This window comes from Passer domesticus, chromosome 5 (genome assembly GCF_036417665.1).
Source record: "Passer domesticus isolate bPasDom1 chromosome 5, bPasDom1.hap1, whole genome shotgun sequence".
In the NCBI taxonomy this organism is placed as follows: Eukaryota; Metazoa; Chordata; class Aves; order Passeriformes; family Passeridae; genus Passer; species Passer domesticus.
In genome coordinates this window covers 52,617,366-52,644,127 of record NC_087478.1, presented here as the reverse complement: position 1 = coordinate 52,644,127, position 26,762 = coordinate 52,617,366, and the positions used below count along the sequence as shown (strand labels likewise).

General features: G+C 43.5%; 1 protein-coding gene across 1 annotated transcript; it reads left to right on the top strand.

Annotated features, from left to right (window-relative positions):
- The first annotated feature begins 14,116 nt into the window (after positions 1-14,116).
- Positions 14,117-24,063, top strand: HSP90B1 (heat shock protein 90 beta family member 1). The gene is made up of 18 exons (XM_064420476.1): positions 14,117-14,276; positions 14,732-14,831; positions 15,410-15,551; positions 15,639-15,755; positions 16,129-16,460; positions 17,399-17,510; positions 18,202-18,318; positions 18,907-19,023; positions 19,736-19,873; positions 19,962-20,039; positions 20,117-20,182; positions 20,435-20,704; positions 20,935-21,180; positions 21,469-21,605; positions 21,988-22,066; positions 22,168-22,323; positions 22,851-22,949; positions 23,799-24,063. Exons 1-18 carry the CDS (start codon positions 14,228-14,230, stop codon positions 23,826-23,828), a joined length of 2,385 nt encoding a protein of 794 aa, XP_064276546.1. The 5' UTR covers positions 14,117-14,227; the 3' UTR covers positions 23,829-24,063.
- The last annotated feature ends 2,699 nt before the right edge of the window (positions 24,064-26,762 follow it).

The window sequence follows — 26,762 nt, the reverse complement described above, 5'->3', positions numbered from 1 at the left end:
AGCTTTCCCCTGCACCGGGAACTAACCCCCACCCCCCGGGAATTACTCCGGGGTCCCCCTAGCACTGGCAGGGTATACTCATCCCTCCTGGGGACTACAATTGGCTGGAACCGCTGTAAGGGAAGTCCTCATCCTGAATCGGTCCGCCTTGGGCTGGGCAGGCTGCCGATCCCACCTTCCTGCCTTCTTGCTGACCAAAAAATGACAAAGAAGTCAGAGGAAGCTGGAAGTCCCAAAAGCTAACATAATCCACACGTGAATTACCAGTTGCTGCATGCTGTCTCTGACTGTTGTGGGAGACAACCATGTTGGGGACCAGCTGTGTTGTGCTGTGATGTCATGGCTTGTCTCAGTTACCCAGGTCCTTCCCCAGTGTCACTCACCTCTCCTTTCCCCCACCCTGACTCCTGCTGAGCACTGTCTATCAACCCAGAAATTCCAGGGGAGCATCGAGTGATTGGCAGGTTCAAAGGATGCTCTCCACCCCCTGGGGGGCCATTGGCCCACCCAGGTGTCCCTCTCACCTGAGACCCCCTCCCCCCACACCTGGATTGGTGCTCCCTGTGTTCCCTCCCCTGCCTCTCTCCCCTGGGTAAAAGGCACACCATGCGCTGGGAGGGTCCTTGTGGAGCTGTTGCTACATTCAGGGACTGTGTGGCCCAGAATAAACACTCTGGATTAAACCCTCCATCAGGACCCACACCTTCCTTCACCATCGCCTTTAAGGTTTCTCCAGCTCAGGGAGGCCTGAGGAGTGACCCTCTTCAACAGCAAAGCTCCAGCCATAAGCACTGGAGCTCGGGACATGCCCGGACGTGTCCCCAGGTGCCCAGCTGGTTGCCAAACAGCGTCTCTGGGGAGAAAACACCACAGGTGTCACTGTTTGGTTCAGCAGCAGGGACCAGACAAGCCAAGGCACATCCCACTCAGTAATACTGGTAAAATCCAATACAGCTGTATGAATCTGTGTCTGGATGGGCTGTTTGGGTCCAACCCAGCTATGGACCCCAGCCCACACGATCTTACATGGACAAAGGCGAAAGACGAGAAGCGCTCTTCTCCACGTAGGGACAAATGTTCTCAGTTTATTTCCAGGAAACCATCAGATGGAAAGAGGCTGGGCCAGCTGCCTCTAGGGCATTTTAAGAACTTGGAAAGGGGGCTGGAGGAGAGGGACTACAGCCAATGGATACAGTGATGGGAGGGGCGAGGGGATGAACTGACCAGGGGAGAGACCACCACAAGGAGATACTGGGGAGAGGTGTGTGAGCAAAACACCATGAGATAAAAGAGGGGATTCCCGTGACGGGGGGAAGAACAAACCATGTGGTGATAGGCTACAAATCATGTGAACAGTGCAATATAAAGACTACTCAGTGCAAATTTCCAATCACACAGTGCACAACAACAACTAAATAAACTATTTAGTACAATACAACAGTATTGTTTTCTGAGTTTCTTCATCCACCAGTCAATTGCCTATTGCCTCCTCTGAGTACCTTGCCTGATGTCCCCTAATGTACAACATTGCTCCCCTTTTTGGTAAATTCACCACTGCCAAGAGAGGAGTAATTAAGCTCTCATGCGCTAATGTTTTTTCCCCTGAAGGTTAATAAACCTCTTTCCTCCCACAGATTTCTAAACATGTGTACCACTCCACATGCATGCTTAGAATCAATACAAATGTTAATTCACAGGCTCTTACAAGCACATACAGCTCCGCAATCTGAGCTGACCATGTGGGCAGCAACATCCTCCCTTCTAATTCCCTTCCATTAATAACAGCGTCTCCTGTAACTTGCTTTCTTTCTGCTACCCATGAAAGCTCATTAATGAACACATTCTCTCCCTTAGGCCAGGGGGTGTCTCCTAAATTTTCCCTAGCTCAGGTCTGGAGATCTATCACTTGAATGCAGTCATGGGTTTCTTCCCAGCCCCCTTCTCCAGGACTGTTCAAAGTCCTTGTTTAACAGGAGGCTGGGTTAAACCTTTCCCCACTTCTCAATCCTAATTCCTTCTGTTCCATTCAAGAAGTTTTAGATGTATTAACCAAGCCCTGAACATCCATTTAGAGGCATTTTCACCTCACAAAATTTAAATTTGATGTGAGACTTTCATAAGTCTCATAAAACATTCTCCATGTCAAACATGTCATCAGTTTTTCGGCTTTGGTTACTACTAAAGCCATACCTGCACAATTCTGCACACAATGAGGCCAGCCTTCTGGCTTCTGGGTTTAATATCTTAGAAAAGTAGGCAACAGGCTGCTTTTCTGTGTAAACACTGTGTAATGCAGTGTTCCCATAGTAAAATTATTTTAGTATGGTTCTGTTTAACATACACATAGAATTCAAATTTATCTAAAACATTTTCTGTCTGGCCTGTTGAGATCTGTTCTGCAGGTCAGTCTGAGGCACACTCCCCACCCATGGGGCTGGTGTTGTCTTTTATACTACAAACTATGTATTCGATATTTACAGTCATGTTCCAATACCTATCACCTATGTTAGACAGTGACTTTCTACTCTACACCAATCCCAAAGTGCCACCATCACCAAAAAGATGGAGGCTAGGAAGAAGAAGGGAGAAGAACAGGACAATACCCAAATCCCTCCATCTTGTCTCCTAGACCCCCATAGTAAAATTCTTCAAAATTCCACCTTTCACCCTGTGACAACTACTGCTATGCTACTTAAACTTTTGTGACTTGTAATTCTTCATATAATGTTGGTAATTTGCTCCATAGGTTGAGATCGAATTCCCAGGTGTCTTTGGCTTCCTGACAGGGTCTCCGAGCCCCAGCCAGGATTTTGAGCCATCCAGGGCATCCAGAGGGAAAACAAAGCAGTTGGAAGGAAAAGAACACTAATCATTATTCTATTCTTCTAATATATCCTTCTTCAAATCATCCTTTTCATGCAGTTTCATGGTTTGAGTTGGTATCCCTGAAAAGGAATCTGAGGCAGAGTAAGCTTTTTAAAAGAGCAGATGTGACAAATGCAGAACAAGTTGCCTTTTTTTACATCAAATACGAGTTATGCTTGAGCTACCCTTTGCTTAAGGTACTTAGCTCACACTAAGAATTTTACTCATGATTGAGTAAATTTACTCATGAGTTAGGGTTAGGGTTAGGGTTACGGTTAGGGGTTAAGGGTTAGGGTTAGGGCTAGGCTTAGGGTTAGGGGGTTAGGGGGTTAGGGTGAGGGTTTAGGGTTAGGGTCAGGTTCAGTGTTAGGGTTAGGGTTAGGGTCAGAGGGTTAGGGTTAGAGTTAGGGTTATTTACTCATTGAGTAAATTGTACTGTCCCTCAGAATTTTACTGTCATGATTGTTATTGAAACTTTCCAAGGAATCTCTGAATAGCAATATTTGTGCAAAAACTGTATTTTTTCTTCTGTACTTGTGTGAAGCACATAAGGCTTTTGCTCTCATCAGTGTTACTTAACCTTTTATGTGATATCCCTCCTCATATCCATATTGTGCTTAAGGGTTATTAATCTGCTTCAGAATTGGCATATGGAATAAGACTACTTTTTCTTTTTGAAAGCTAATATAATTTGACCTACTGACAGCAAATAATTCATTAATTTTAAGTCCCCAGCTAGCATCTTTTGCACACCTTCTAAACAAGTAACAAAAGCACTCTCCAATACTTTTTTAAGCACAAAAAAATGCTTCCCTCCTTTGCAGTTGGCATCTCTAAAATGAACTACATGTCTGCAGCATTTTAATGTGTGCCATATTTAGCCATGTAATTCAAAACAATAAATAGTAGTCACTTCAATTTGGAAACATTTTTAAATTGTTTTTGAATACACAAAACATACCCTTACCTTATGCATTATATGCAGATTTAATTGTACTGAAACAAACTAAATGTTTCTGTTTGGATAGCACAGTTTTCCATAGATTTCCACAATTGTTCTTGGCACAGTTTTCTACTCACATGACTGTTAGGACACTCAAAGGTACTTCTAAGGTACTGTAGTAAGCAAAAAAAGAGGAGAGGTTGTGCCTTATTTCTGTCTTCCTTTGGTTTTCTTTTTGATTTTCTTCCTCTTGCTCTTTTTCATGTTGCCTTTCTAGATACTGTGATTTAGATTTGCAGTTTACTAAGCTATGTTTTTTGTCTGGAATTCTTGTAATTTTTTAAAGGAACCCAACCTGTAAATATGCATATTTTTATGATTTGCTAGTGACATATAAAATCTTCCTGCTGCTCAAAAATGCTTTTATTTGATATGCATTTTTATCACCATTCAAATTGAAAGAGAACAGTTCCTATATTCACTGCTTTTGTACTGGATTCAGTTCAATGTGTGCTAACGGTGCAAAAAAGTCCTGCTGGAAGAAAGGATCTGCATACAAACTGACCAAGACATATGGTACAAGGGTCTTGTAAAGGTTCAAAGTTTCTCTACCTTTCTGGCAGTCTGTCTTCACAACCAGACTTGATGAGGTATTTCACTAGCATTTATTTGACACAAAGTGATAGCAAAGCAAGCAAAATGTAGCAGCAAAAGAAGATAGCAGCAAAACGTACATTATCCCCTTTGTTATTTATCATTGTCTAAACAAATTTTTTCTTGCCATTTTACATAAAATACCTTAGTAGAGCTGAAGACTAGAAAAATGCATCTTTGTTCTGGATTCATTAAAACCAAAGCTATCAGAATTGCCCAGCATGATGCTGGGAACTCCTAGCTGGTTTCAGTGAGCTGTCTGGAGAACTGAATTTTTGGTGGTCTTTACTTGCATGTCTGTAAGGTGGGGAGTTTATGTGGGGCCTGGAGCCCTGAGAGTACCATGGGCACAGAGACCCATCATGTAGCTCTCTGACCAGCTGCAGCACACTGAGGCATGATGGATTAACCCCTGAGTTCATGTGGTAGAAAGGTTTTCTGCCTCCGTGAAGAAGGACACTTCCATTTTCCCGCACAGAGCCATTCTGTATGTTACAATGGTACCTTGAATTAATCAAGTGCTATTTGCACAATGGCCAGTAAGCCTGGATTATTATGCTTCTTGTGTTTGATCTGTTTCCTCTTTCAGTAAATTGCAAAACTTCCAAGGACTGCAACAACAAGAAGATGAAGCTGCTACCATATTTCAAATGTTTGCATAATAAAATGGTGATTCTTGCAAATATTTGCAATCGTAATTTCAGATACTGAAACATCAGCTCTGCTCAGGGCAATTCTGAAATTGACTTTAGCTGCTTTCCATGTGTCTTAGCAGGTGAACTGAGACATTTCTAGCATTCAAGGTAAGGCGTTTGACAGTATCCTCAAAAAGGCTCAGGCTGCTTGATGAAAAGGTGAAAAAACTGGGGTGAATGGGGGAAAATCTCACTTCAGGTTTATGTCATAGATTCAGCCAGATGATCACCAGTCATTAGTTTAATGAGGTACTAGCGTAGTCTTTCACTCTCCCAGATCCCCAAAAGCTTAAACATCCAGCAGCTTCTTCCTTGCAACAAGTGCCACAGCCAAATGCCAGGCCTGGCCTTCACCTTTTCCTCACAGCTTACAAACTCTGCCAAACATATGGGTGATTCTCACTTTCCTTTTCAGCTACATGGAAAAGCACATCCTATCAGTGTCACAGAGTCCTTAGTGAAACCAAACAGCGGTTCACCTTCAAACAGCTCAGTGTGCCAGGACAGAAAGCTTTCACTGACCTGTCCCCTTGCCTTTTCCTTGCAACCTTTTATTTTCAGAGCACACACTGAGGCATTGCGCTTTGCTTCTCAGCTGAGTGTATTGTCACATTGCTGGAGTCCCACTCATCCATCTCCTTCTCACACAAACTGCTTCTGTTGAAACATGCTGATCTTATGTGCTTTCTTGTTGTGTTGTGCTAAATAGTTTATTTAGTTGTTGTTTTGCACTGGGTGATTACATTTCGCACTGAGTGGTCCTTATATTGCACCGAATAGTTGATGTTATATCACATGGTTTGTTCTTGCCCCCATCACATGGTCTTTCCCTCACCCCAGTACCCCCTGGTGGTCTCTTCCTGCGTTACCCCTCCCCTCACTCCTCCTCACTGGTATCCCACTGGCTGTGGACCTCTTCCTCCGCCCTCCATCCCCCACATATAAAAGTCCCCTGCTACTGGGGAACGCCCTCTTTTCCAACGTGTTCGTCCTTCTGGTGTGTCTCTTGGAATAAAGAGAGAACATTACCACATGGAGAAGAGCGCTTCTTGTCTTTTGCTTTTGTCCATGTAAGATTGTGTGGGCAAGGGTCTCTAGCTAGCCGGAGTGGACCCCAACAGCCTGCCCAAGACATGATTTTACACTTTCTCGCACAGCTATTCGCACCGTCACATTCTGTGTCCTGCTTGCAGTCTGAATCTAAACTGAGAAGTTTCTGGCTATGTCTCACACACCCAGATGTGCCAGGGTGAAAAGGTTGCTTGGACCTTGCTGCTTATGTTGGAAAACACCTCTTCACTCCACAATCAAGAGACAGCTTTCTTTGCTTAAATCCTGCAAACTTCACACACGCACACACATGAGAGCTATGCACTTTCTTTCTTTCTCATGGGTGAGTTGCACTCACCTATCTCCCACCTTGCCCACTACCACTTTTCTCTTGGCCTTGCCATGCATGGACATTTCCTCTTAAGACACCCATTGTGTTGCCTACCCCTCCCCTACATTGCCTTGCCTTTTCTACGCAACCTTGCATTTCCTTGTCATTCCTGACCATTCCTTTCCTTTTCTTTGCCTTCCTGACCCCTGCATGTCCTTCCCTTGCCCTTCGTACCAATCCAGTGCCTTGCATTGACTTGCTCACCTATCCTTTTCCTTCCTATTTGTCCAGCTCCAATCTTTCATTTCCTTCTCCTTCTAGGACTCTTATTGCCTTGCCTCCCTCTCCTTCGTGTGGCCTTGCAAAGCCACCACTTGTCTTGCCTTGCCCTTGAACCCCCTCCTCACCCATACTCCATCTGGAATTAAACACCTCTCTTTTTGTGGAATTTCTTCAACTTGCATTGCCCTGCCTGCTTCTCCTAAGACTCTCCAGGCTTTCACTGGCTTTTTATTCTCAAGGCCTCAGTGTTTCAGGAGCATGTGAGAGGTAGCCCAGAGGAGGCCATCTGCAAGCACACCTATCTGTCCTGACAGCTTTGTTCTGACATCTATCCATACATGTCTTGAATTTTGGACACAAAATTCACATTCCACCCTTGGGTTTCAGGACCAGACAGTTCTTTTGCATACAACGGAAAGCAGGCGACCCAAGTATCTTAGGTGCAGATTAGAGATGGCCCATGCAAGATCAAGGCTGGACAGAGAGGTCTGTCCTGGCCTGTTGTGGTGCATGGTTCATTTGGTTTGTTCTGTTTCCCCATAAAGTTATATTGGTTCAGTCCTGGGGTTCCCCTCCCCTCCTCCCCTGGCAACCCCTCCCTTTGAGAGTGTCAATTTGTTGTCTCCTCCCCTGTTTCCCTGGTTACCCTCTGTCAATCCCTCCCTGAGTTCCTGTCCATCACCCACTGTCCCCTTCCCTCTTTCCAGAAAGTTCTCCCCTCTTCGGTGGGTGATTGGATCGGGAGCAGGAGTCCCTCCCTGTCACATTTCCTATTGGCTAGCCGGTATGTTTCTCACGCGTTTGTTCCCTCCCAAGTTCTCCCTCATTGGTTGATGTGTTGCGTGTTCCGCCCCCTTTATAATCGGCTGTACCCGCACCTCGTGGTCTTTTCACGGGTGGCTCCCCTGGAGACATTAAACCTCTGGACTTTGCCACCAAGAAGAGTTCCTCTTTTCTTACTTCGCCTTCCTGCTGCTCACTGCTGCCTCCTGCTGAGGCGCTCCCCGGACGCCTCCGGCGCATCTGGGCAGTGCCCCCCGGCTGTCAGCTGCTGTGCCACAGCTCGGCCGGTGCAGACTCCTCCCCTGCTCGGGGGAGTAGAGAGAATTCGGACAGCAGCGCGGCACTGGCCACTTTTGTGTACCAGCAATCTTTAAATGTACCTGCCACTTGCCTTGCTTTGGCAAGTCAACAGTTTCCTTGCCTTGCCCTGCTGATCCTCCATTGCTTTGCATTCCCTTGCATGCCCATACCCCACACTTAACCTGCCTACAGTTTTCCTCCAGGGCTTTCCCTTGCCTAGCCCTTCCTATGCCCAGCCTTGCCTCTAACTTCTGGGCCTTCTCTCACCTGCCACTCCATTTGCTTTCCCCTCATGGCTCCAGCCTTGCCAGCCTCTCCCTTGACTTGCCTACAATTGCCAACACTTGCTTTGCATTGCCTTACCTGCATGGAAGGCAAGGCAGAGAGCGGTAGGCAAGGCAAAGCAAAGCCAGGAAGTTATTTGTAGGGCCAGGCAAGGCAGACATAGGCAGGCAAGAAAAGCAAAGGTAGGCTAGGAAAACTAGGCATGGTACTGCAGGCAAGGCAAAGCCAAGTGACTTGGAGTGTCTTTCCTTGGGAAGTAAGAGATATGGTGGCAATGTTGGTAGGGCAGCTGATAAGGTACTGTGGGGAGGTATAGTTCAGCAAGACATTTCTGTCCTGGCCCCTGTTTCCAGGTATATTACATTTGATCTAACATATAAGCAACAAAATCCATACATAACTAAAGTACACCTCCAGCTATTCACAGAGATCCTGGTGCTCCTTTCTGTACATTTAACAGGTTTAAATTTCCCATGATAGTGCAGTTTACTTCTCTGAATGGAGGAATAAAGGCTGTTTTTTCCTGACATGAGTGCTGCTGGAAGGCTGTCTATTAACTTTCTCTAGCAGTACTGCAAAGAGCCTTTTTGGGACAGAAGAAAAGAAATCATGACACATTTTCAAGAAGATGTCAGTTTGTGTAACCACAAAAAATATATTCTCCCTATTAAAAAGATAAATATTTTAAATACATGTGTACATACATATGTGAAAAGAATAGCCTCGTTCCGGTCGTAATGTCTCTATAAGAGGATAAACATATAAAGGCAGTGCCAAAAGGAGAATACGATGATGAAATATTTCCTAAAAGGAGGAGGAACAACAAATCCAACGCAGCCGTGTGCACGTTATGGACCTGGCAGGGCTGATCCCTCGACAGGCCACCAGGGCGAGCTCTCGCCCAGCAAATCCAGCCCCGCAGCTCCACCACTGGTTCTTTCCCCCTCCCGTGCTGTCAGGCAGGGGAGGGCAAAAAAGAAAACACGCTTTTTAAAGCTTAATGTCTTCTCTTCAAAACCTTTTATTCCTTCATGACTCTGTTCTTGAGCAAAACGAGTGCCAGTGGGCAGAAATGGTATTTGCCACAGAAATTTGTTGCTGCAGATGCAGATTTCTAGTGTTACTGAAACTAACAGAGGTTTCAGTATTTGAAGACTCAAGGAGAGTTTCATAATGATCAAAACATGGTTGTTTTATCTGTACAAAGATTCTTCTAGATACAAAAATTCATCTTAACTAATTTTTCCCTTAGTGGTAAGCTCCTTAAAATCCACTCTCTTCTGTGAATTCTTCTACTATAAAGACATAGAGCATTAAACATCAATTAACACCTTGCAAATTTCAAAAAATATTTGATGAGGGGGACACACCACAGATTACAGACTTTTCAACAGTGCCAGCTGCAGTGCAATTATCAGCCTCCAGAGAAATGGGATAAAGACAACCAAAAGCCAAATTATACCTGAAGAACAAACGCTTTCCTCCAAACTTCAAGCATTAGCAGTTTAATCCTGCTTATATGTAGTTACTGTTAAAATTTTCTAGTATTTGGATAATTAGCTTGAAAACTAGCTACTGGCAGCATTTTGGTTTTTTGTTTCATATTCACACTCAGTCCCAGATGTTGAAGAACATCTTAAGTAAGTGGCTTTGTCTTCAATTCGTGCTGTACACACAGTATTTAGTCCCTGATGCAGACACTGCAGAGGGAGGGAATATAATCTCTCAATGTATTGTTTTGAAAGATACCACTTAAGCTTAAATCACAGAGAAGGCAGATAAGGAGTTCTTCATATTTCCAAGGCATTACCATGTAAGAAAGATAAGGCTCAATTTGGTGGTACAAACTTCAGACTTTTATGTGAGATTATTCTCACATAAAATCACTCACATATCTTTTTAAAATACAGTATGGCCATAAATGGCTGATTAGCAGTGACATGAATTAAACCATTTTAATTATCCATGAACAAAAATGTAACTTGCATTAGTTGCAAATTTCAATTTAACTGTGTACTAAGAGAAGTGATATTCTGACATTGCAAACTCACTGTTTAGTTTTATGGCTTCCTTATGTTTGCACCTATGTACAATAGCTTTGTCCTATGTAATTTACATCCCAGGTTCAGCTCTCCACTACAAAAACCTTCTCCTAGCCACAAACTCCTGCTGTTTACTGTGTGTGGTTCAACCTGCACCTGATATAAGCTGATTTAACTACCAAGTTTTTTTCTGGGCTAGAGAGTTAAATCAGCTCAGGAAAAATCTGACAGAGCCAAAGCAGGGCAGTGAAAGGAGGACTGGCTCACTGTTACGGATGGGGCCCAGAAAGATTAGCTGGCTAATTTAGCTGGTTAAGACCCACAGTCAGGTCTTATGAACTCCTCTCAATTTATCTCCACGGCTGTTTCTGTCAAGGTTATGCTCCTTGCTAGTTCCAACATCGAGCTGGAATCCCGTGGCCTGCTTCAGAGAGGTGACTTCCACATGAACGCGGGGATGAGTTGATAAAGTTGTTTTCAATGGACTGGAAAGGGGCTGGCTCTGCTGTTTGCATGGGAGGAGATACTGCCTGTATTCCATTCCTTCTGTCACCACAGGACCCTGAATTTTTACTTAACAGAAAAGCACAGTGCTAAAATAGACTATTTCAATTGTTATGCACACAATTATCAAAACATGTCTAATTGCTTTATAGAACCTCTGAAATGCAGCTAAGTTGCTGAAGAACTTTCACCACTTGACAGTTGCATCTCCCCTTTGGTATCAATTCCTGAAAGGTGATACTCAGACTTCTTTTGAATAGCAGCAGTAGTCAGTGCAACTAAGAGCTTTAAAGCTCTCTTAACTTTTTAAAGCAGAAATTAAGCTGAAATTTTCTTCAATTTACAGCCTTCTTGTAGAGAGAATAAACTTTCTTTCTGAGAGCATAAGTACTCAGCTGCCTCATTCTTGCCTATCAGTTTTGTCCTGGGTAATCCAAATTGGCATTCATGAAAGCAAACAGTATAATCTACATCAAGCAGTCAATGCTGGTAAACTCATTACAATTCTTACTAGTCTAGCCTTTAAATTCAACAGACAAACACAGATTTATGTGGTTTTGTATTTCCTTCAAAAGCAACATTCTACACTGTATAATCATAAGGGCAAAGTAACCAATAAAATCTGAATTCCACAAAACTTAATCTAAAATCTGTGTTGGTTTAGCACAGTAAATAACAGAATTGGTTTGCATTCTTACTACTCCAGCTACCAACATTCAAAATGATTGTCACAAAGCATTACATTTTCCTGCTGCCAGCAAAATGACTGCTAAAACAGAAATGCCAGAAAAATCTTCTAATGCAAGAATTCTAAAAGACAGAGATACCTACTCTGTTTATCTCTGTGCCCTTTAAATGCCTATTCACAGTTATAAAGCAACATATCTCACTCTGGGAATCACAGAGGCACAACTAGGAAATCAAATCCTGAACTGCTTGTAGGTGAGTCTTAGAGAAAATAAACTTTCTGCACTTAGACTCCTGAATAATGAAATTGTATTTTCAAACAAGACTACTCTTCGGAAAATAATTCTTCAACTTCACACAAATCTTCACAAAAACCTGACTTTTTTTTTACTGACCTCTCATATTTATTTTTCAGTCATTCTCACATACATGTTGTAGAGTTACCATCCTTTTTATTTCTCATATAATTTGTGATCTGTGAGGAACACCTATTAAAACTGCAAATCATACAGAAAAGCTTCACAAGTCTTTTAAAGAGGTTGCAACTCAATTTTGCTTTCTTGTGCTGGTATTGGCTGGGCTAGAGTTAATTTTCTTCACAGTAGCTGCCACAGGGCTCTGTTGTGGATTTGGGATGGAAACAGTGTTGATAACTCAGGGATGTTTTGGTTATTGCTGAGCAGTGCTTGCACAGAGTCAAGGCCTTTCCTGTCCCTCACACCACCCCAGCATCCCGGAGGTTGGAGGTGCACAAGAAGCTGGGAGGGGACACAGGCAGAACAGCTGAGCCCAAGTGACCCAAGGAACACTCGGTGCCATACGGCGCCATGCTCCGTGCATAGAGCCGGGGGAAGGAGGAGGAGGAAGGGGAGGGTGTTGGGAGCGATGGTGTTTGTCTTCCCAAACCCCTGCTGTGTGTGCTGGGGCCCTGCTGTCCCGGGCATGGCTGAACGCCCGCCTGCCCATGGGGAATGGTGAATTAATTCCCTGTTCTGCTTTGCTTGCGTGCGTGGCTTTTGCTTACCTATTAAACTGTCTTTATCTCAGCCCATGAGTTTTCCCACTTTTACTCTTCTGGTCCTCCCCCCAGCCCAAGGGGAGGAGTGAGGAAGCAGCTGCACAGGACTTTGTTGCCAGGTGGGGTTAAAGCACCACACTTCATTAAGAAGAACCCAAAGACAGCCATTCTTTACTCCAATTCTTTACTAGAAAGGGGCCCTCAGTTCCATAAACAGTAGTTTTCAGGAGGACAGAAAGGTACAACACTGAGTTTTGAAGTTTAAAAAAATCTATCCGGTCCATTGTATAACTGAAGGTGATAAACATATTTTTGCCAAGACTTTCAGCTAGTGATAGACTAAGCTCTGTGTTTGTGAAATTGTAAACACAGTGAGGACTTTTATTTTTTGCGTTGGACATTGCCAATCAATCTCTTTCAAATACATTCCTCTCCAAGTACAAAGTTCATTAAATGATTGCTTGCATGTTTGGTTTTTTTTGGTATTTGGTGGGTGTTTTTTCCCCAGTCTAGAGTTAAATGTGTAAGACGAAGCTGGTGACTGGCACATGCAAGCCTGGGCAGACTTTTTCAGGATGATGAGGGGGGTTGTAAGTTATTTCAAGCTGCTTACTGACATAAGCTGTTAACAGCGGTGCACTGCAGAAGTTGCACAGGCTGCATTTCACATCCCAGGGATATGAAACCTGCCAGGGACACTGAAGTGCACGGGACAGGTCTCATCTCTGAGGCAGCCGGGCCCGCGCCCCCTCACAGCAGGGACAGCTGCTGGAGCCGCCGCTCCCCGGGAGATAAACAGAGGCCCCCAGGGCAGGCTAAGGAGCAATAACGAGCTCCCGGGACAATGGTCGGGGCGCTGGAAACCAGGAGAAGACGGAGACCTGCCAAGCACCCCGCTTGATTTTTTCCTCCAGCAGCACCGAGAGTCCCCAGAGAGGCTGGGCAGAGGGCAGCCGGTTTCTCTCACGGCGGTGTGAGAGACGCGGAGAGGAGCCGAGCGCCAAGCCCGGGGCACAGGGGCCGCAGCGGGGCCCTGAGGACGCAGCCATGGCGGGGGCGCCGGGGGGCACCGACAGCACGAACTGCGGCTCCCGGCGCGCCCCGCGCAGAACGGCGCCTGCGGCCCTCGCGTCCCCGCCCCTACGCGGGACTCGACAGCGCCGCCCTGCCCCCGCCGGCGGCTACGGCGGCCCAGGCCGCGCCCCGCTCCCGCCGCTCGGCCCGGCCGGATATGGCTCTGATCATGACTTTCGGCTCTTCTCGGCACTCGGGAGTGCCGCCACGACCGGAAGTGCCCGTTGCCATGGCACGTCGCCTCCCCGATGAGCATTCCGGGTGTCCCCGGAAGCGGGCGGAGCCGGTGTTCGTTTCGCGCGGAGCCGGTCTCCGTCGCTCCCGCGGCCGCGCCCCACGTGGTGCCGCCGTTAAACACCGCGCACCGTTCATTGCGGGGCCGCGTTGGCCACGCCCCCCCGCGCACGCCATTGGCCGAGCGCCGCTCCGCCCGCCAATGGGCGCCGGCCACGCTCCGACCGCAGGAAACCGCACATGGAAAGTCACGATTGGCAGCGACGGCTGAAGGCCCCGCCTTTCAGGGCTCTCCATTGGCTGCGTGTTTGGCGTGGTGCGCTGCTATTGGGCCGAGTGGCGCGGCCCCCCCCACCCTGGGGTTGATAAGCCGGAGGGGGAGGGCCGCGGCCGCTCCAGCGGGATCGGCGGCGGCGCGGGACGGGCTCGGGAGCGCGGGGCGGCGGCGCCGGGGGCTCTTCTCTTGTCACTGCGGCCGCCATGAAGTCGGTCTGGGGGCTCGCTCTGGCGTGTGTGCTGCTCCTGGCCGGTGAGCGCCTGCGGGTTTCTAGAAGGTTCTGGCGGAGGGGTGTCCGGGTCCCGGCCAGCAGGCCCCCCCCACCCTCACCCGCCTTCCCCCACTGTGTGCTGGGGTGAGGGGGCCGGAGGCCGCCGAGGGGAGGTGGGGCCTCCGGCGGGAGCCCTCGGTCTGCCCCGCGGGGAGGGGAAGCGGTGCTGGGGCCATCGTGTGCCCTGCCCGGGCCTGGCCCTCTCCGGGGACGGGGGGCGGGGGCGCGCGGCTCCTGCGCCGTCACGGGCGGGCGGGGGTGGGAGGGGGCCTCTCCCTGCCCGCCTGCCGCGCCTCCGGGTGGGCTGAACTCCCCCGGGGAGGGGGACTCGAGGGGCAGCGCTGAGCCTGAAGGCGTGGGGAGGGGTAAGCGAAGAAGTTGGGCAGTGCGTAGTGTGGGGATCGGGCTCAGAACGCTGCTCTCCTTGTTTTCCCAGTGTCGGTCAGAGCCGATGAGGTGGATGTAGACGGGACCGTGGAAGATGACTTGGGCAAAAGCAGAGAAGGGTCTCGAACGGATGATGAAGTTGTCCAGAGGTTGGTACCTGGGGCGTTCTGCTTTTGGAAGTGTCAGTTTGAGTACCAGTAATGCGTCAGGAGTAAGGGGTGAACGCTGTTCAAAGGAGAGATCCAGTCAGCTGGAGAAAATAAAACATTCGTGTCAAGACTGTTTCCTCAGCGAGCTTGACAACTTAGATTCAGAGGAGTTCAGTTTGTTTTCATTGAATATCTGTAACTGTTAATTTGGGTTTATTTGTGCATCTCATAAATCCTGTCAGTTTAGTGCCTGTGGATGAAATAGCTCTATGCCCATGAAATGCCTCACCCCTGTGAGGTGCACCACATGCTGAGGATTGCAGTAGCTTTAAGACTATGACTATTGTTTCCTGAATTCTTTATTAAAAAAGTCTCACTTGCAAGTGTGAATTTTCATTCAAGTTTTTGGATTATGATAATGTGATTGAGGATTGCCACTCTTGCACTTCATTCGTGTGATCGTGTAATTTTGTGCTGCATCGATGATTAAGTATTATTGCTGCTGCTTGTGATAAAATTCAATTAATTTTGCTCTTGGTGGATGAGAGTCCTTGATAGGTTTTTCACTGTCTTAACAGAGAGGAAGAAGCTATCCAACTAGATGGCCTAAATGCATCCCAGATCAAAGAAATCAGAGAAAAATCTGAGAAGTTTGCATTTCAAGCAGAAGTGAACAGAATGATGAAGCTAATTATCAATTCTTTGTATAAAAACAAAGAGGTTAGTGCCTTCTATCATATTAGAAACACATGAGAGATGTGTGTCTGTTCCTCTCCTGGTATTCCTGACTACTGGTTTCTATTTCAGATTTTCCTGCGGGAACTTATTTCAAATGCATCAGATGCTTTAGATAAGATACGGTTGATATCATTAACTGATGAAAATGCTCTTGCTGGCAATGAGGAACTTACAGTCAAAATCAAGGTAAGAAGCATTAGATGCAAACATACCTTATAAAGAAGTGGTGGAGGAATGTAAAAATACACTGCATTCGTTAAATTTCTCTTTTTGGCTTAATACTGATGCAAATACAGACTAGGACCACTTGAGGACCCTTGCAATTTACTCTATCAAAGGCTTGTCCTCTTCTAATGGTAAAGATATGTTTCTGGTTTTATGAAGAGCAGCTGAAGTATTGGATTACTTTGAAGGAAGGTGTTCCTCATTTCTGTAGTTACTGCAGATTCAGTTTACTGTAGCTAGGCATGTTTGAATAGCTACTATGTACCACTTATCTGTGGCATGTATGAAGATTGGCAGTGAAGTCAGACTGCATTTTTGTCTTTATTTTTTTCAGTGTGATAAAGAGAAGAACATGCTTCATGTTACAGACACGGGTATTGGCATGACAAAGGAGGAGTTAGTTAAAAACCTGGGTACCATTGCAAAGTCTGGTACAAGTGAATTCTTAAACAAGATGACTGAAATGCAGGATGATAGCCAGTCAACATCCGAGTTAATTGGCCAGTTTGGTGTTGGCTTTTATTCTGCTTTCTTAGTAGCAGACAGAGTTATTGTCACATCAAAACACAACAATGATACTCAGCATATTTGGGAGTCAGATTCAAATGAATTCTCTGTGATCAGTGACCCAAGAGGGAACACCTTAGGACGTGGCACAACCATAACGTAAGTATTAAGTTTCTTTAGTCTTAAAATAAAAAAGATTGTGTGGGTACACTTTGCTTATTGGAATATGTGAGTGACTTTAGCTTTGTGACTGATTTACTTCTTGTAATACAGTTTTATTCAGTTTAATAAAAATATGCAAAATACAGACTTCATCCAGAAAGAAATGTAGTTCATGTTCTGTTAGGTGAACTAACAAAACTATGAATGTCTTGACAACTGTCAGCAAGTAATTCCAGACAGTTCAGCTGCCTAAAGGCTCATTCAGTCACTCAAAACAATTCTGGCCTGCCAAGACTTCTACAGGGGCTGTAGAGCTTTGCTTGGAATCTGGTTGCTGTTTATATATCAGTGAGGCTGATCTGATGCAAATTTCAAACTGGAGGTGGTTTGCTAGTCCTATTCTCATTGCTTTCATGAGCAGGTAAATTTATTTGGTCTGGATTTAGAGGATGTTTGTCTGGAGGAGGCACTCAGTGTAAAAAAAGTTGATCTTGGTGCTCTAGTTTGAAGTAAAGCCCATGAGGGTGCATTAAGATCCTGATAAGTATTAATATGATGTTTTCATTCAAACTTTTGAATATTGTGTTCTGCCTCAGCCAGTGAAAACAATTACTGGTTGAGTAAGAATTGTATTTACGACATACTTGGAGCTGAATTAATAAAAAAGCTCTCTTGCATAAATCTGAATTGCTACGGCTGCAGCAAAAATCACAGGTTGTTCTGAGTTGGGACCCACAAGGATCATTAAGTCCAACTCTTAAGTGAGTGATCCCATCCATATGTGGATCAACCCTCACTCTTGGTTATTAGCACCATGCTCTGGCTCAGTTGGTCAGTCTCAGAGGCATAAGAATTGTATTTTCTGCTATAAAACTGTCAAATACTTGTCTAGCACTTTAAAAGGTTTGGTTTTGTGTGGGTTTTTTTTTCTTTAGCCTTGTCTTGAAGGAGGAAGCATCTGATTATCTTGAGCTGGACACTGTTAAAAATCTAGTGAAGAAATACTCCCAGTTCATAAACTTCCCCATATATGTGTGGAGCAGCAAGGTAGGTGTATTTTAACTGAGCATTGTTCAGTATAAGATTTGGTTAAGATCTTCATGGCCAGATCTTTCATGAAGGCTGAGGGCCTCCCATGGAGCTGTTTCTTGTCCAGTTTCTAAAACTTTTCTGTTTCTGACTATTTTGGCTACTAATTTACTAGGTTGTTTGTTTTGTTTTTTTGGGTTTTTTTTCCCAAATGCTGGTCTGTTGCTAAAAATCACAAACTTTAGAGGAGCTTGGATTTATTCTGATGCAAAGAATTTTACCAAAGAAAAAACACTGCTAATTACTAATAAGGATCTTTGTTCCACTGGGTTTGGTAGATGGAAGCTCTGTTCAAAGTTTTCAAGCAGTGCCATAGCTAGATACCCTTCTAAAAGAAACAGGGCAGTATCTTAGATTTTAGGCCTGTTGTGATGTTTTCTTTAAGCACCAACTTAAAATCCACCAGTCTCTGATAAGCACTATGTGTAAAGCATTGAGAATTTGAGTGTAGTGATCTCCTAGTGTATTGAAGGAAAGTAAGTATTAATGAAAAACCAACTGAAAAATACTACCTGTAGAAAAGTTTGCTATAGGAAAATAGCAGAAATCAGGCTACTGCTGTGAAAGATTAAACTGTTTGAGAGAATGCTACAACATGCCTGGCAGGAAGTCAAGATGTTCAAATCCCCACCTGTGGTTCTCTCTTTAGACAGAAACTGTTGAAGAACCTATTGAAGAGGAGGAAGCAAAGGAGAAAGAAGAAGAAACAGATGATGAAGCAGCAGTTGAAGAAGAGGAGGAAGAAAAGAAACCAAAAACTAAGAAGGTAAGCTTTGTTAGCCTTGGGGTCCTGTAACTCATGTCAGACAGCAGTTTTCCTAGGTAGTCTTGCAGAGGTGCATTTCAGTAGTGTGTGCTTTCAAGGAGCAGATCCTTTTGAAGTGAGATGGCAGGAGAGAAGGTTTTAAATGAAACTGACTAGGTGGAAGTCAGGCAGATGATTGGCAGTAGCCTTGTGAAGCTGTGGTCACAGCTAATTATAAGTACTTGCATGAACCGCTTGAAATGGTAGCGGAATTCTGTAATCTGACACTGTTGACAAGTTTAAATTTAACATACTGTGCTGGGAAGATTTTTCCAGAGTGGCATTGGAACAAAAATGCTGGTGCTTAGTGAATGTGTTAAATGAACATGGAACACACTACACTGTAGACTAAAGTTTTGTTCCTGTGTGTTGCACTAGTGTGTATACTTAAAATGAGAACGTCCAGGTCATTGCATAAGTTTGTAAATAAGAGCATGTTTGGGGTTTTTACATGCTATTTTTTGTTTTGGCTTCAGTGGAGTGCCTTTAACTGGCCTGACCTGAAGTAAAGAATGAGTCTTTTTAACACTATTGTGTTTATTTACCTAGGTTGAAAAGACTGTCTGGGATTGGGAGCTCATGAATGACATAAAACCAATCTGGCAGAGACCATCTAAAGAAGTTGAAGAAGATGAATACAAAGCTTTTTACAAAACCTTTTCCAAGGTAAGCTCTGGGCCTCAATTCCAAAGCAAGAGGCTTGCTATAGTATCTCTTGCTATGTAAATCAAACTAAGTGCTTATAGGATGGGCTATTTCAGAAGAATTAATTAGTTGTTGTCAGTAGATGGAACTGCAGAGAGCTTGGAAGGTATAACAAACATCTCAGTCAGGAATTAATCTTTTTTCTAGAGAGGAGGTACTGCCATCCAAGTGTTAATTAGTCTAGGTTTGGAAAGTATTACGTTGCAGCTCATGTGGAGTTTACTGATGTGTTTAAATGTTACAGGGAAATTTTATTTAGTCTGAGGGCTGTAGTGTTTGTTGCATGTGGTGGAAGAAAGAGGGAGACAGTTTCCTAGAAGTGTTGTCTTTGTATCCTACAGTGTAATGTGTTACTCGAGAGTATCTTAACTGTGGTGTGATGATAACTCTATTGGTTATTGTCCTGTTGTTAACATTTTAGTGACTGGCTTGTTAAAATCCAGCAAAACTTGGGAGGTCTTCAGGAAGGTTACCTAGGAAAGTTACTTTCACATGAGTAACTCTGCTCTTGGAACTTAAACTTCTGTCTCCATGATAGACTCTAGCAAAGCATGGCTACGTGGATTAGTTGTAAAATAATTGCACTTATTTGCCAAACTTGCTGTTATTATTGGAAACGTATGAACTCACTGGTATTTTCCCCATGTCAGTTGCAAGTGTTCTCTCTTCACAGGAACATGATGACCCAATGGCATACATCCACTTCACTGCTGAAGGGGAAGTAACTTTCAAATCCATCTTGTTTGTTCCTAATTCTGCTCCGCGTGGACTGTTTGATGAATATGGATCCAAAAAAAGTGATTTCATTAAGGTAGGACAGAAAAGTGTGTGGGTATGGTTTTGTGGAAGAGAAAAAAAACTCTAAAGTAACTCGGGTGCTCTCTGCTCTTGTAATTTAGCTGTACGTTCGAAGAGTGTTCATCACTGATGACTTCCATGACATGATGCCCAAGTATCTTAACTTCGTTAAGGGTGTTGTAAGTATTATAAATATTACTTTATGTTTTAGCTTCAAATACTGCCAGATATACTTAAAATTTTGTTTCTCAATTAGGTGGATTCTGATGATCTTCCTTTGAATGTATCCCGTGAAACACTTCAGCAGCATAAATTGTTAAAGGTAAGCTAATTGGTTTTAAATTCCTTCATTGTAAGCACACAACCACAGCAAGGTTTAGGAGACTTAATAGCTTGATGAATTTTGTTGCATGGCTCTGAAGTTAATGTAAAGGAAACTCAGTTATTGCTGTTTACAGATTACTTGTCTACTTCGGATCAGGGATACAAAGTAGAATTTGTATTGAAGTGAGGTTGCATTGAGGGCTATTCAAAATACTTATTGTTGTAACTTAGTATTGCTGCTTTTTTTTAGGTGATCAGAAAGAAACTTGTTCGCAAAACTCTTGATATGATCAAGAAAATTGCAGAGGAAAAATACAACGACACATTCTGGAAAGAGTTTGGTACTAATGTGAAGCTTGGTGTTATTGAAGATCACTCCAATCGTACCCGGCTCGCTAAACTTCTGCGTTTCCAGTCTTCACATCATGAAAGTAACCTCACAAGCCTTGATCAGTATGTGGAAAGAATGAAAGAGAAGCAAGACAAAATCTATTTCATGGCTGGTGCCAGCAGAAAGGAGGTGTGTAAGAGTGAAAGAAAGAGGGAAGGAGTACAGTATATTATAGCTTCTAGTTTTAGTACCATAGATTTTGTGAATTGTGTATTTACTGTAAATGTGGAGATTCCATGCTTATGTTACTACTGCAGTTCAGTTTTTTTGGTACCAATATTTGCCAGATAGTTGCACAGGTTTTCATAACTGCTGCTAAAAATGCAGTTAAACTGACATCTTAAATGTTTTCATCCTAGGCTGAGTCCTCACCATTTGTTGAGCGTCTGCTGAAAAAGGGCTATGAAGTGATCTATCTGACTGAACCTGTAGATGAATACTGTATTCAGGCTTTGCCAGAGTTCGATGGCAAGAGGTTTCAGAATGTAGCAAAAGAAGGAGTTAAGTTTGAAGAAAGTGAAAAGTCCAAAGAGAGTCGGGAAGCCTTGGAAAAGGAATTTGAGCCCCTCTTAAACTGGATGAAAGACAAAGCTCTCAAAGACAAGGTAAAATACTGTGTTATATGTAATGTCATTTGTATTTGTTGTACTTGCTACAACATACCTTGCAGATTATTTGAGCACAGACTTGACAGTAGCTTCTCGGTCTCTATGGGTGAACTTTTACGGATAACATCTTTATTCAGGAAGATAATGAGTTAGAACATAACCTTAGATATTTTTCAGATTCTTGAATTGACAGGAAGTGCAGAGCTACTTTATTTAGTAAGTATAAGCTATTAGCTCTGTGAACTAACATTAGGGTGTTTTGGGTTTGTTTTTTTTTCCCTACAGATAGAGAAAGCTGTGCTATCTCAACGTTTAACCCAATCTCCATGTGCTCTTGTGGCTAGTCAGTATGGATGGTCTGGTAACATGGAAAGAATCATGAAGGCTCAAGCTTACCAGACTGGGAAGGATATATCCACAAAGTAAGTTTCCAGTTCTGTAGCAGCAGACACGAAATTGCTTGGTGTGCTCATAACAAGCTTCCGCCCGGTTCGGATGAATCCTGGGTCTTTTTAAGGTCATTTTACAACCAAGTTAGTCTCCATTATAGCCTTAAACTGTTAGTTTCAAGCCCAGTATGTAAAACTGCCTGGTGAGCAAGACTCATCAGTGGCATTTGGTACTGCCATTTGTTGGCAAAAGAAGATGAACTTAGTAACTTGAATGCTTTTTATACTTGCACCAGTATTAAAGGAGGAGGGGGTTTCACTTGTTATTGTGACTGTAACCAATGTAAGTAGATTTAAAGATATCATTGGGTTCTGTATGTACTTTGAAACTTAGTACTGTAATTTCTCTTCTCAGTTATTATGCCAGCCAGAAGAAGACATTCGAAATTAACCCCAGGCATCCACTGATCAAGGACATGCTGAGGAGAGTCAAGGTAAATAAATAACAGTAATGAAAGGTTAACTGACTTGGCTGCATACAACCTGCTTTAACAGGTCTCTTTTTTTTTTTATTTCTGGTGTTCTTCCATGTTAGGAAAATGAAGATGACAAAACTGTTTCAGATCTTGCAGTGGTGTTGTTTGAAACTGCAACTCTGAGATCAGGATATATGTTGCCAGACACTAAGGAATATGGAGACAGAATAGAAAGGATGCTTCGTTTGAGTTTAAACATTGACCTGGATGCCAAGGTTAGTTTGTCTTCAACTTGGACTGATAATTGACCTACTGTTGCTCCATCTTAAAGTGCAGCTGCTTCATTCACTTGCATAAAATGAAATGTATCCAGCTCCTGCAGTTAAGTGGGCCACCCACTTCACCCATGGGTCTGTACTTAAAACTCATGTTCTCCCTTCCTTGCTCTTCTTTGTAGCTCTTGAGATTCTGCTATTTCATTATGCTTCCTAAGCATATTCCTGTCCTTAATTAAGTGCTGGCTCTACAGGAGTAAACCGGGCACACAGGCCTTTGGCTCCTGTCTCTCTAATGGCGGAATTCCTAAGTGAGTACATGTTCTCATAACGCTGTGCAGGAACTTCTGTTGGCTGCTTTGCTGGAGTGGAGCAGTGCTAAACCGATTTTACTTTTTCCTTCAGGTAACTGGTGGCAAATGTTAGGAAAGAATAGTGAATACTTCCATAGCCTGTATTTTGCTAGTGCACAACTAGTTAAACAACCTAAGCAAGTAAAGCAAATTGCTTGTGACCTTTGTGTACAGGTGGATGAGGAACCTGAAGAGCCTGAAGATGCAGCTGAGGAGGCAGAGCAGGATGAAGAGGAAATGGATGCTGATGCTGAGGACAGTGAAACACAGAAGGTAGGGTCTCAAGTTTGATGCTTTCTTGCCAATATTTATGTGCAACTTGATCTGTGGGTGCTACCTGTCAATAAAGTTCACTTTGCCTTTCATGGCACTAGATTTTATTGTGAGGTGTTCCAGGCTTTTCTTGGAGGGTGAAAAAACTGCAGTACAAATTTATTATTAAACTGTATTGTGAAAAGATGACATGAGGTATGTTCAAAGCTGGAGCGGAGTTAAGCTTTATAGATGGTAACAGTGCCCTGTGGCAAAAAAATGGCAACAAATCCTCTAGTGAGGACAACTATCCATGGTATTTCCACAGCTTGTGGGCAAAAACATGAACAGTTGTTTGTAATTGTGTAATTTTAAATGCTTACAATACAGGCTTGGAACAACACTCCAGACAGCACCATTGCTTCTGAACAGTTCACCTGTCATGTGAAGTCAGCCTTCACTTAGCTCATATCTGCAGTTTTAATTATGTATTGATGATATGCTGAACTCTTCTAGTACATAGCCTCTTGATAATAGTAACTTGAAAAGTTGCTATGAGGTCCCAGCTGGGCCTGCTTTCTTGGGTTGCTTTTGGAAGAGACCTGCAAGATGAGATCCTGTGACTAGTGCAAATATACACCTTATAGCAATGCAATTTCCTACTGTTAAATGTCATATTAGGTAAGAATAAATTTGAGAAACAGTATTTATTGTACTGTACCTATTTAATTTTAATGCCACTGCTGTTATGTTTGCACAGCAGTACAATATAATGACAGTAATATAAACTTCTGTTCTTCTGGGGCAGTTTTAATAACCTTTTTCCACTTTACAAAAGTAATATTCTGATTCTCTTTTTTGTCTTCACAGGAATCCACAGATGTGAAAGATGAACTGTAAACTGCACTCAACTACTGTCCTGCATTGGGGGGTTAAGAGGGAATGTGAATTAGATTGTTTTGGTTTTTTCCACTGTAAAATGTTAAGGGATGGTATGGGGTTTTAAGGGTAAAGGAGCTGTTTTTTTTTTAAGTTCACTTTTCTAAAAACATTCCTCATGAATGTAAATTTGTATTATTTAACTGACTTGGTGTAAAATCTTGTCATGTACAAAATAAAATGATCCCAAACACCACCAACTCTAAATGTATACGTAACAAGCTCGTCTTGTGGGCTGGCAGAAAGAAATGAAGGTATGGTCCTGTGTGTTCGGGTCCTCTGTGCAAACAGGCTCTTTGTTGGCGATCCTTGGACCTTCCTATGCTGCCACAGCCACACCTCCTTGTAGCATCTGTATGTGGCTGGGATTTACATTTACAAACCTGCTGTGCTGCTTAGCCAAATACACCTGGTAGCTGAGAGCTGTACTGAACTTGCTAATTAAAATAAGACTTGAAGTTAGTTATCTCCTGGCAAGCCTGACAAAGAGGAGATGGGGCCTTTAAAAATGGCATTGGAAGTGAAGCTGACAGCTTGTGCTGGACCCTTGTGCCTATCCTGTCTTCCTTAGGATAGGCAGCAGAAGCTTTACAGATGACGGGGTGAGGGGGGGGAACAATTCCTTTCACTAACTGTTGACAGCCAGCACCAGAACTGTCTTACTACCTATGAGCTGGTACCACCTTCCATGGCACTTGGAAACGCCGCCTTTGACTTGTGTAGCTACAGCAGTTCTGTTTTCTACAAGCTTTTTTAAAGCTGGAAGTTCTTTTCACATATTCTTGATGCTGTTACTCCTAAATGTTTTCACTCTTGCTCTTGGTCTCTTATGGCAAGGCACTGTAGTTACTTAATGTTACTGAAGCTAAACCTGGTTCGTTTTAGACATGTTGAGCTTCCATTCATTATGTTAGCTTTTTGGAGTGGTTGGATGAAGCACTACATTTTCTCACTTGAACACATCTTCATAGACTTGGTAGAAAGTGTTTACAGTAAGGATTTGGGGGATTTTATTTTTTTTTCCTTCCCCTGTGGAAGAAGGACAGAGGAGTGGTGCTTCTGCACATGATTCTACTTAAGAACCAATCTTTTCTGTTTTGTTAACACAACTTCTGTGAAGTTACAAGTTACTGCAGTCTGAAGCAAAATAAGCTTTCTTACTAGGTGAGGGTACTAAACAATGACCTGAAGCACTTGCTTTCCATTTACTAGGCTTCTGTATTGCCCAAAATATGCCATATATGAGTATGGCTGTTGTGTTAGGATTTTGGAGTTGGATTGAAGTCTGGAGATGTCAAGGAAAGGAAGCCTAGTTTGGGGGTTCTTGGGGGAGTCTGGAGTGACTGGTTTCTGCTCACTGCAGTGATCTCCCAGAGAAGAGCCTTTTGTTACTGGCCTAGGCTGAGTGGTCTAACACAAGTCTCAGCAGCTGGCACTGTCAGCTTTAGAAGCAGCCTTTGGCAGTGTTACTAAACAGAGCAGAAAGGGCATATCCCCTTACTTTGTGCTCTGTAGCAAGCAACCTCCTAATGATCACTTGTTTTCAGTGATAAATTTCTGAGTGTCTCATTACTACCCACACCTCTTCTCTGACCTCTGAGTAACAAAGGTTGCTCCCACCTCCTCTATTTTCAGAAGTTTGATTGTTTACCTAACAAACTAAAGGGGAAGGGTGGCCTCCTCCAATATTCTTAGCCTGTAAGTTACTTGCAGATTTCAGCAAATCTAGTTCTGTTGTATAGCTGAAGCCCCCATTGCTTTGGTTGGTTTGAGGGTGACAAAACTGATTAAATTTCAGAAATAATAAAGAGCATACTTGAGTTATGCTTTCTGCCTCTTCATATACTTCAGCTGAGAGTATCATGTGCAACATAGCTGTGGTCCAGTGGCTTCCTCTACATCCTGCTGTGACAAGTGTTTGCTATTAGTAAGCACAAAATGCACTTGTAAGTTTCCTTTCTTTCTTTTTTGTCAGCTCTGAAGCAAAATGGTGGCAGTAGTGGAAGTGTCTCTCAGTCAGCACTGTTTCTTTCAGTGCTGCAGTTATGCTGATTCTGGTGCTGTCACCTCTGCTGTTAAAACTTGGTGCACTGTCAGCTTTGCTGTTCCTAGATGGGCACTATTGAGGACATTTCCCTCAGTGCTAGAAAAGGCAGAGCTCCCTGTTGCTCAGCTTCTAGTAGCAGCAGGATACACTTAGAAGTCTAAGCCTAATTAGTAGAAGCTTCCCTCTGCAGCCTTTAGATCTGAAAAACCTTTCAAAAGTAACAGAGAAATGCATCTTACATGTCAGAAATCAACAACATAAGAGGTGATAATCTGACAAAGTGTGAGTAACAGTGCAAGGGCTGGCGAATGCTGGCTTGTTAAAGAGATCATCAAAAAACTGCTGTTCATGCCCCAGTTAGAACAGAAACAAAATACTGCTGAACTGTCCCATTTTCTCTTCAATAAACTTTATCTTCTGCTGAAGTAGAAGGTTGCCAATCTCAGCTTTGTTTAGGTGCAGTAAAGGAAAAAGACTTTTCACCATAAGTCGATCTATTAAGATTTTTTTCATTGATAGGTTTTGTTTGGGCTTAACATCTGTGTTTCACCAGAGCCTCTCTGTCACTGCCTGCTGTCATTAATAAAGATGCCTGAGAGAGAGGATGTGATCCAGTTATATAAAAAGTGCACACATGGGTACACGAGCAGGAGAGGAGCTCATCCCACCAACAGTTGTAAAATTTGGTGAGAGCAGACACATACACATGCATAAGAACCATAATAAACCTTTCCTCCTAGGAAAACCACCCCAGCTTACATAGGTGTAAATAAAATAGCTTCATAGCCAGAACTGATGTAAAAGTAGCACTTTCTGTGGTCATTTCTGGATTCTTCTGCTTTTACAAG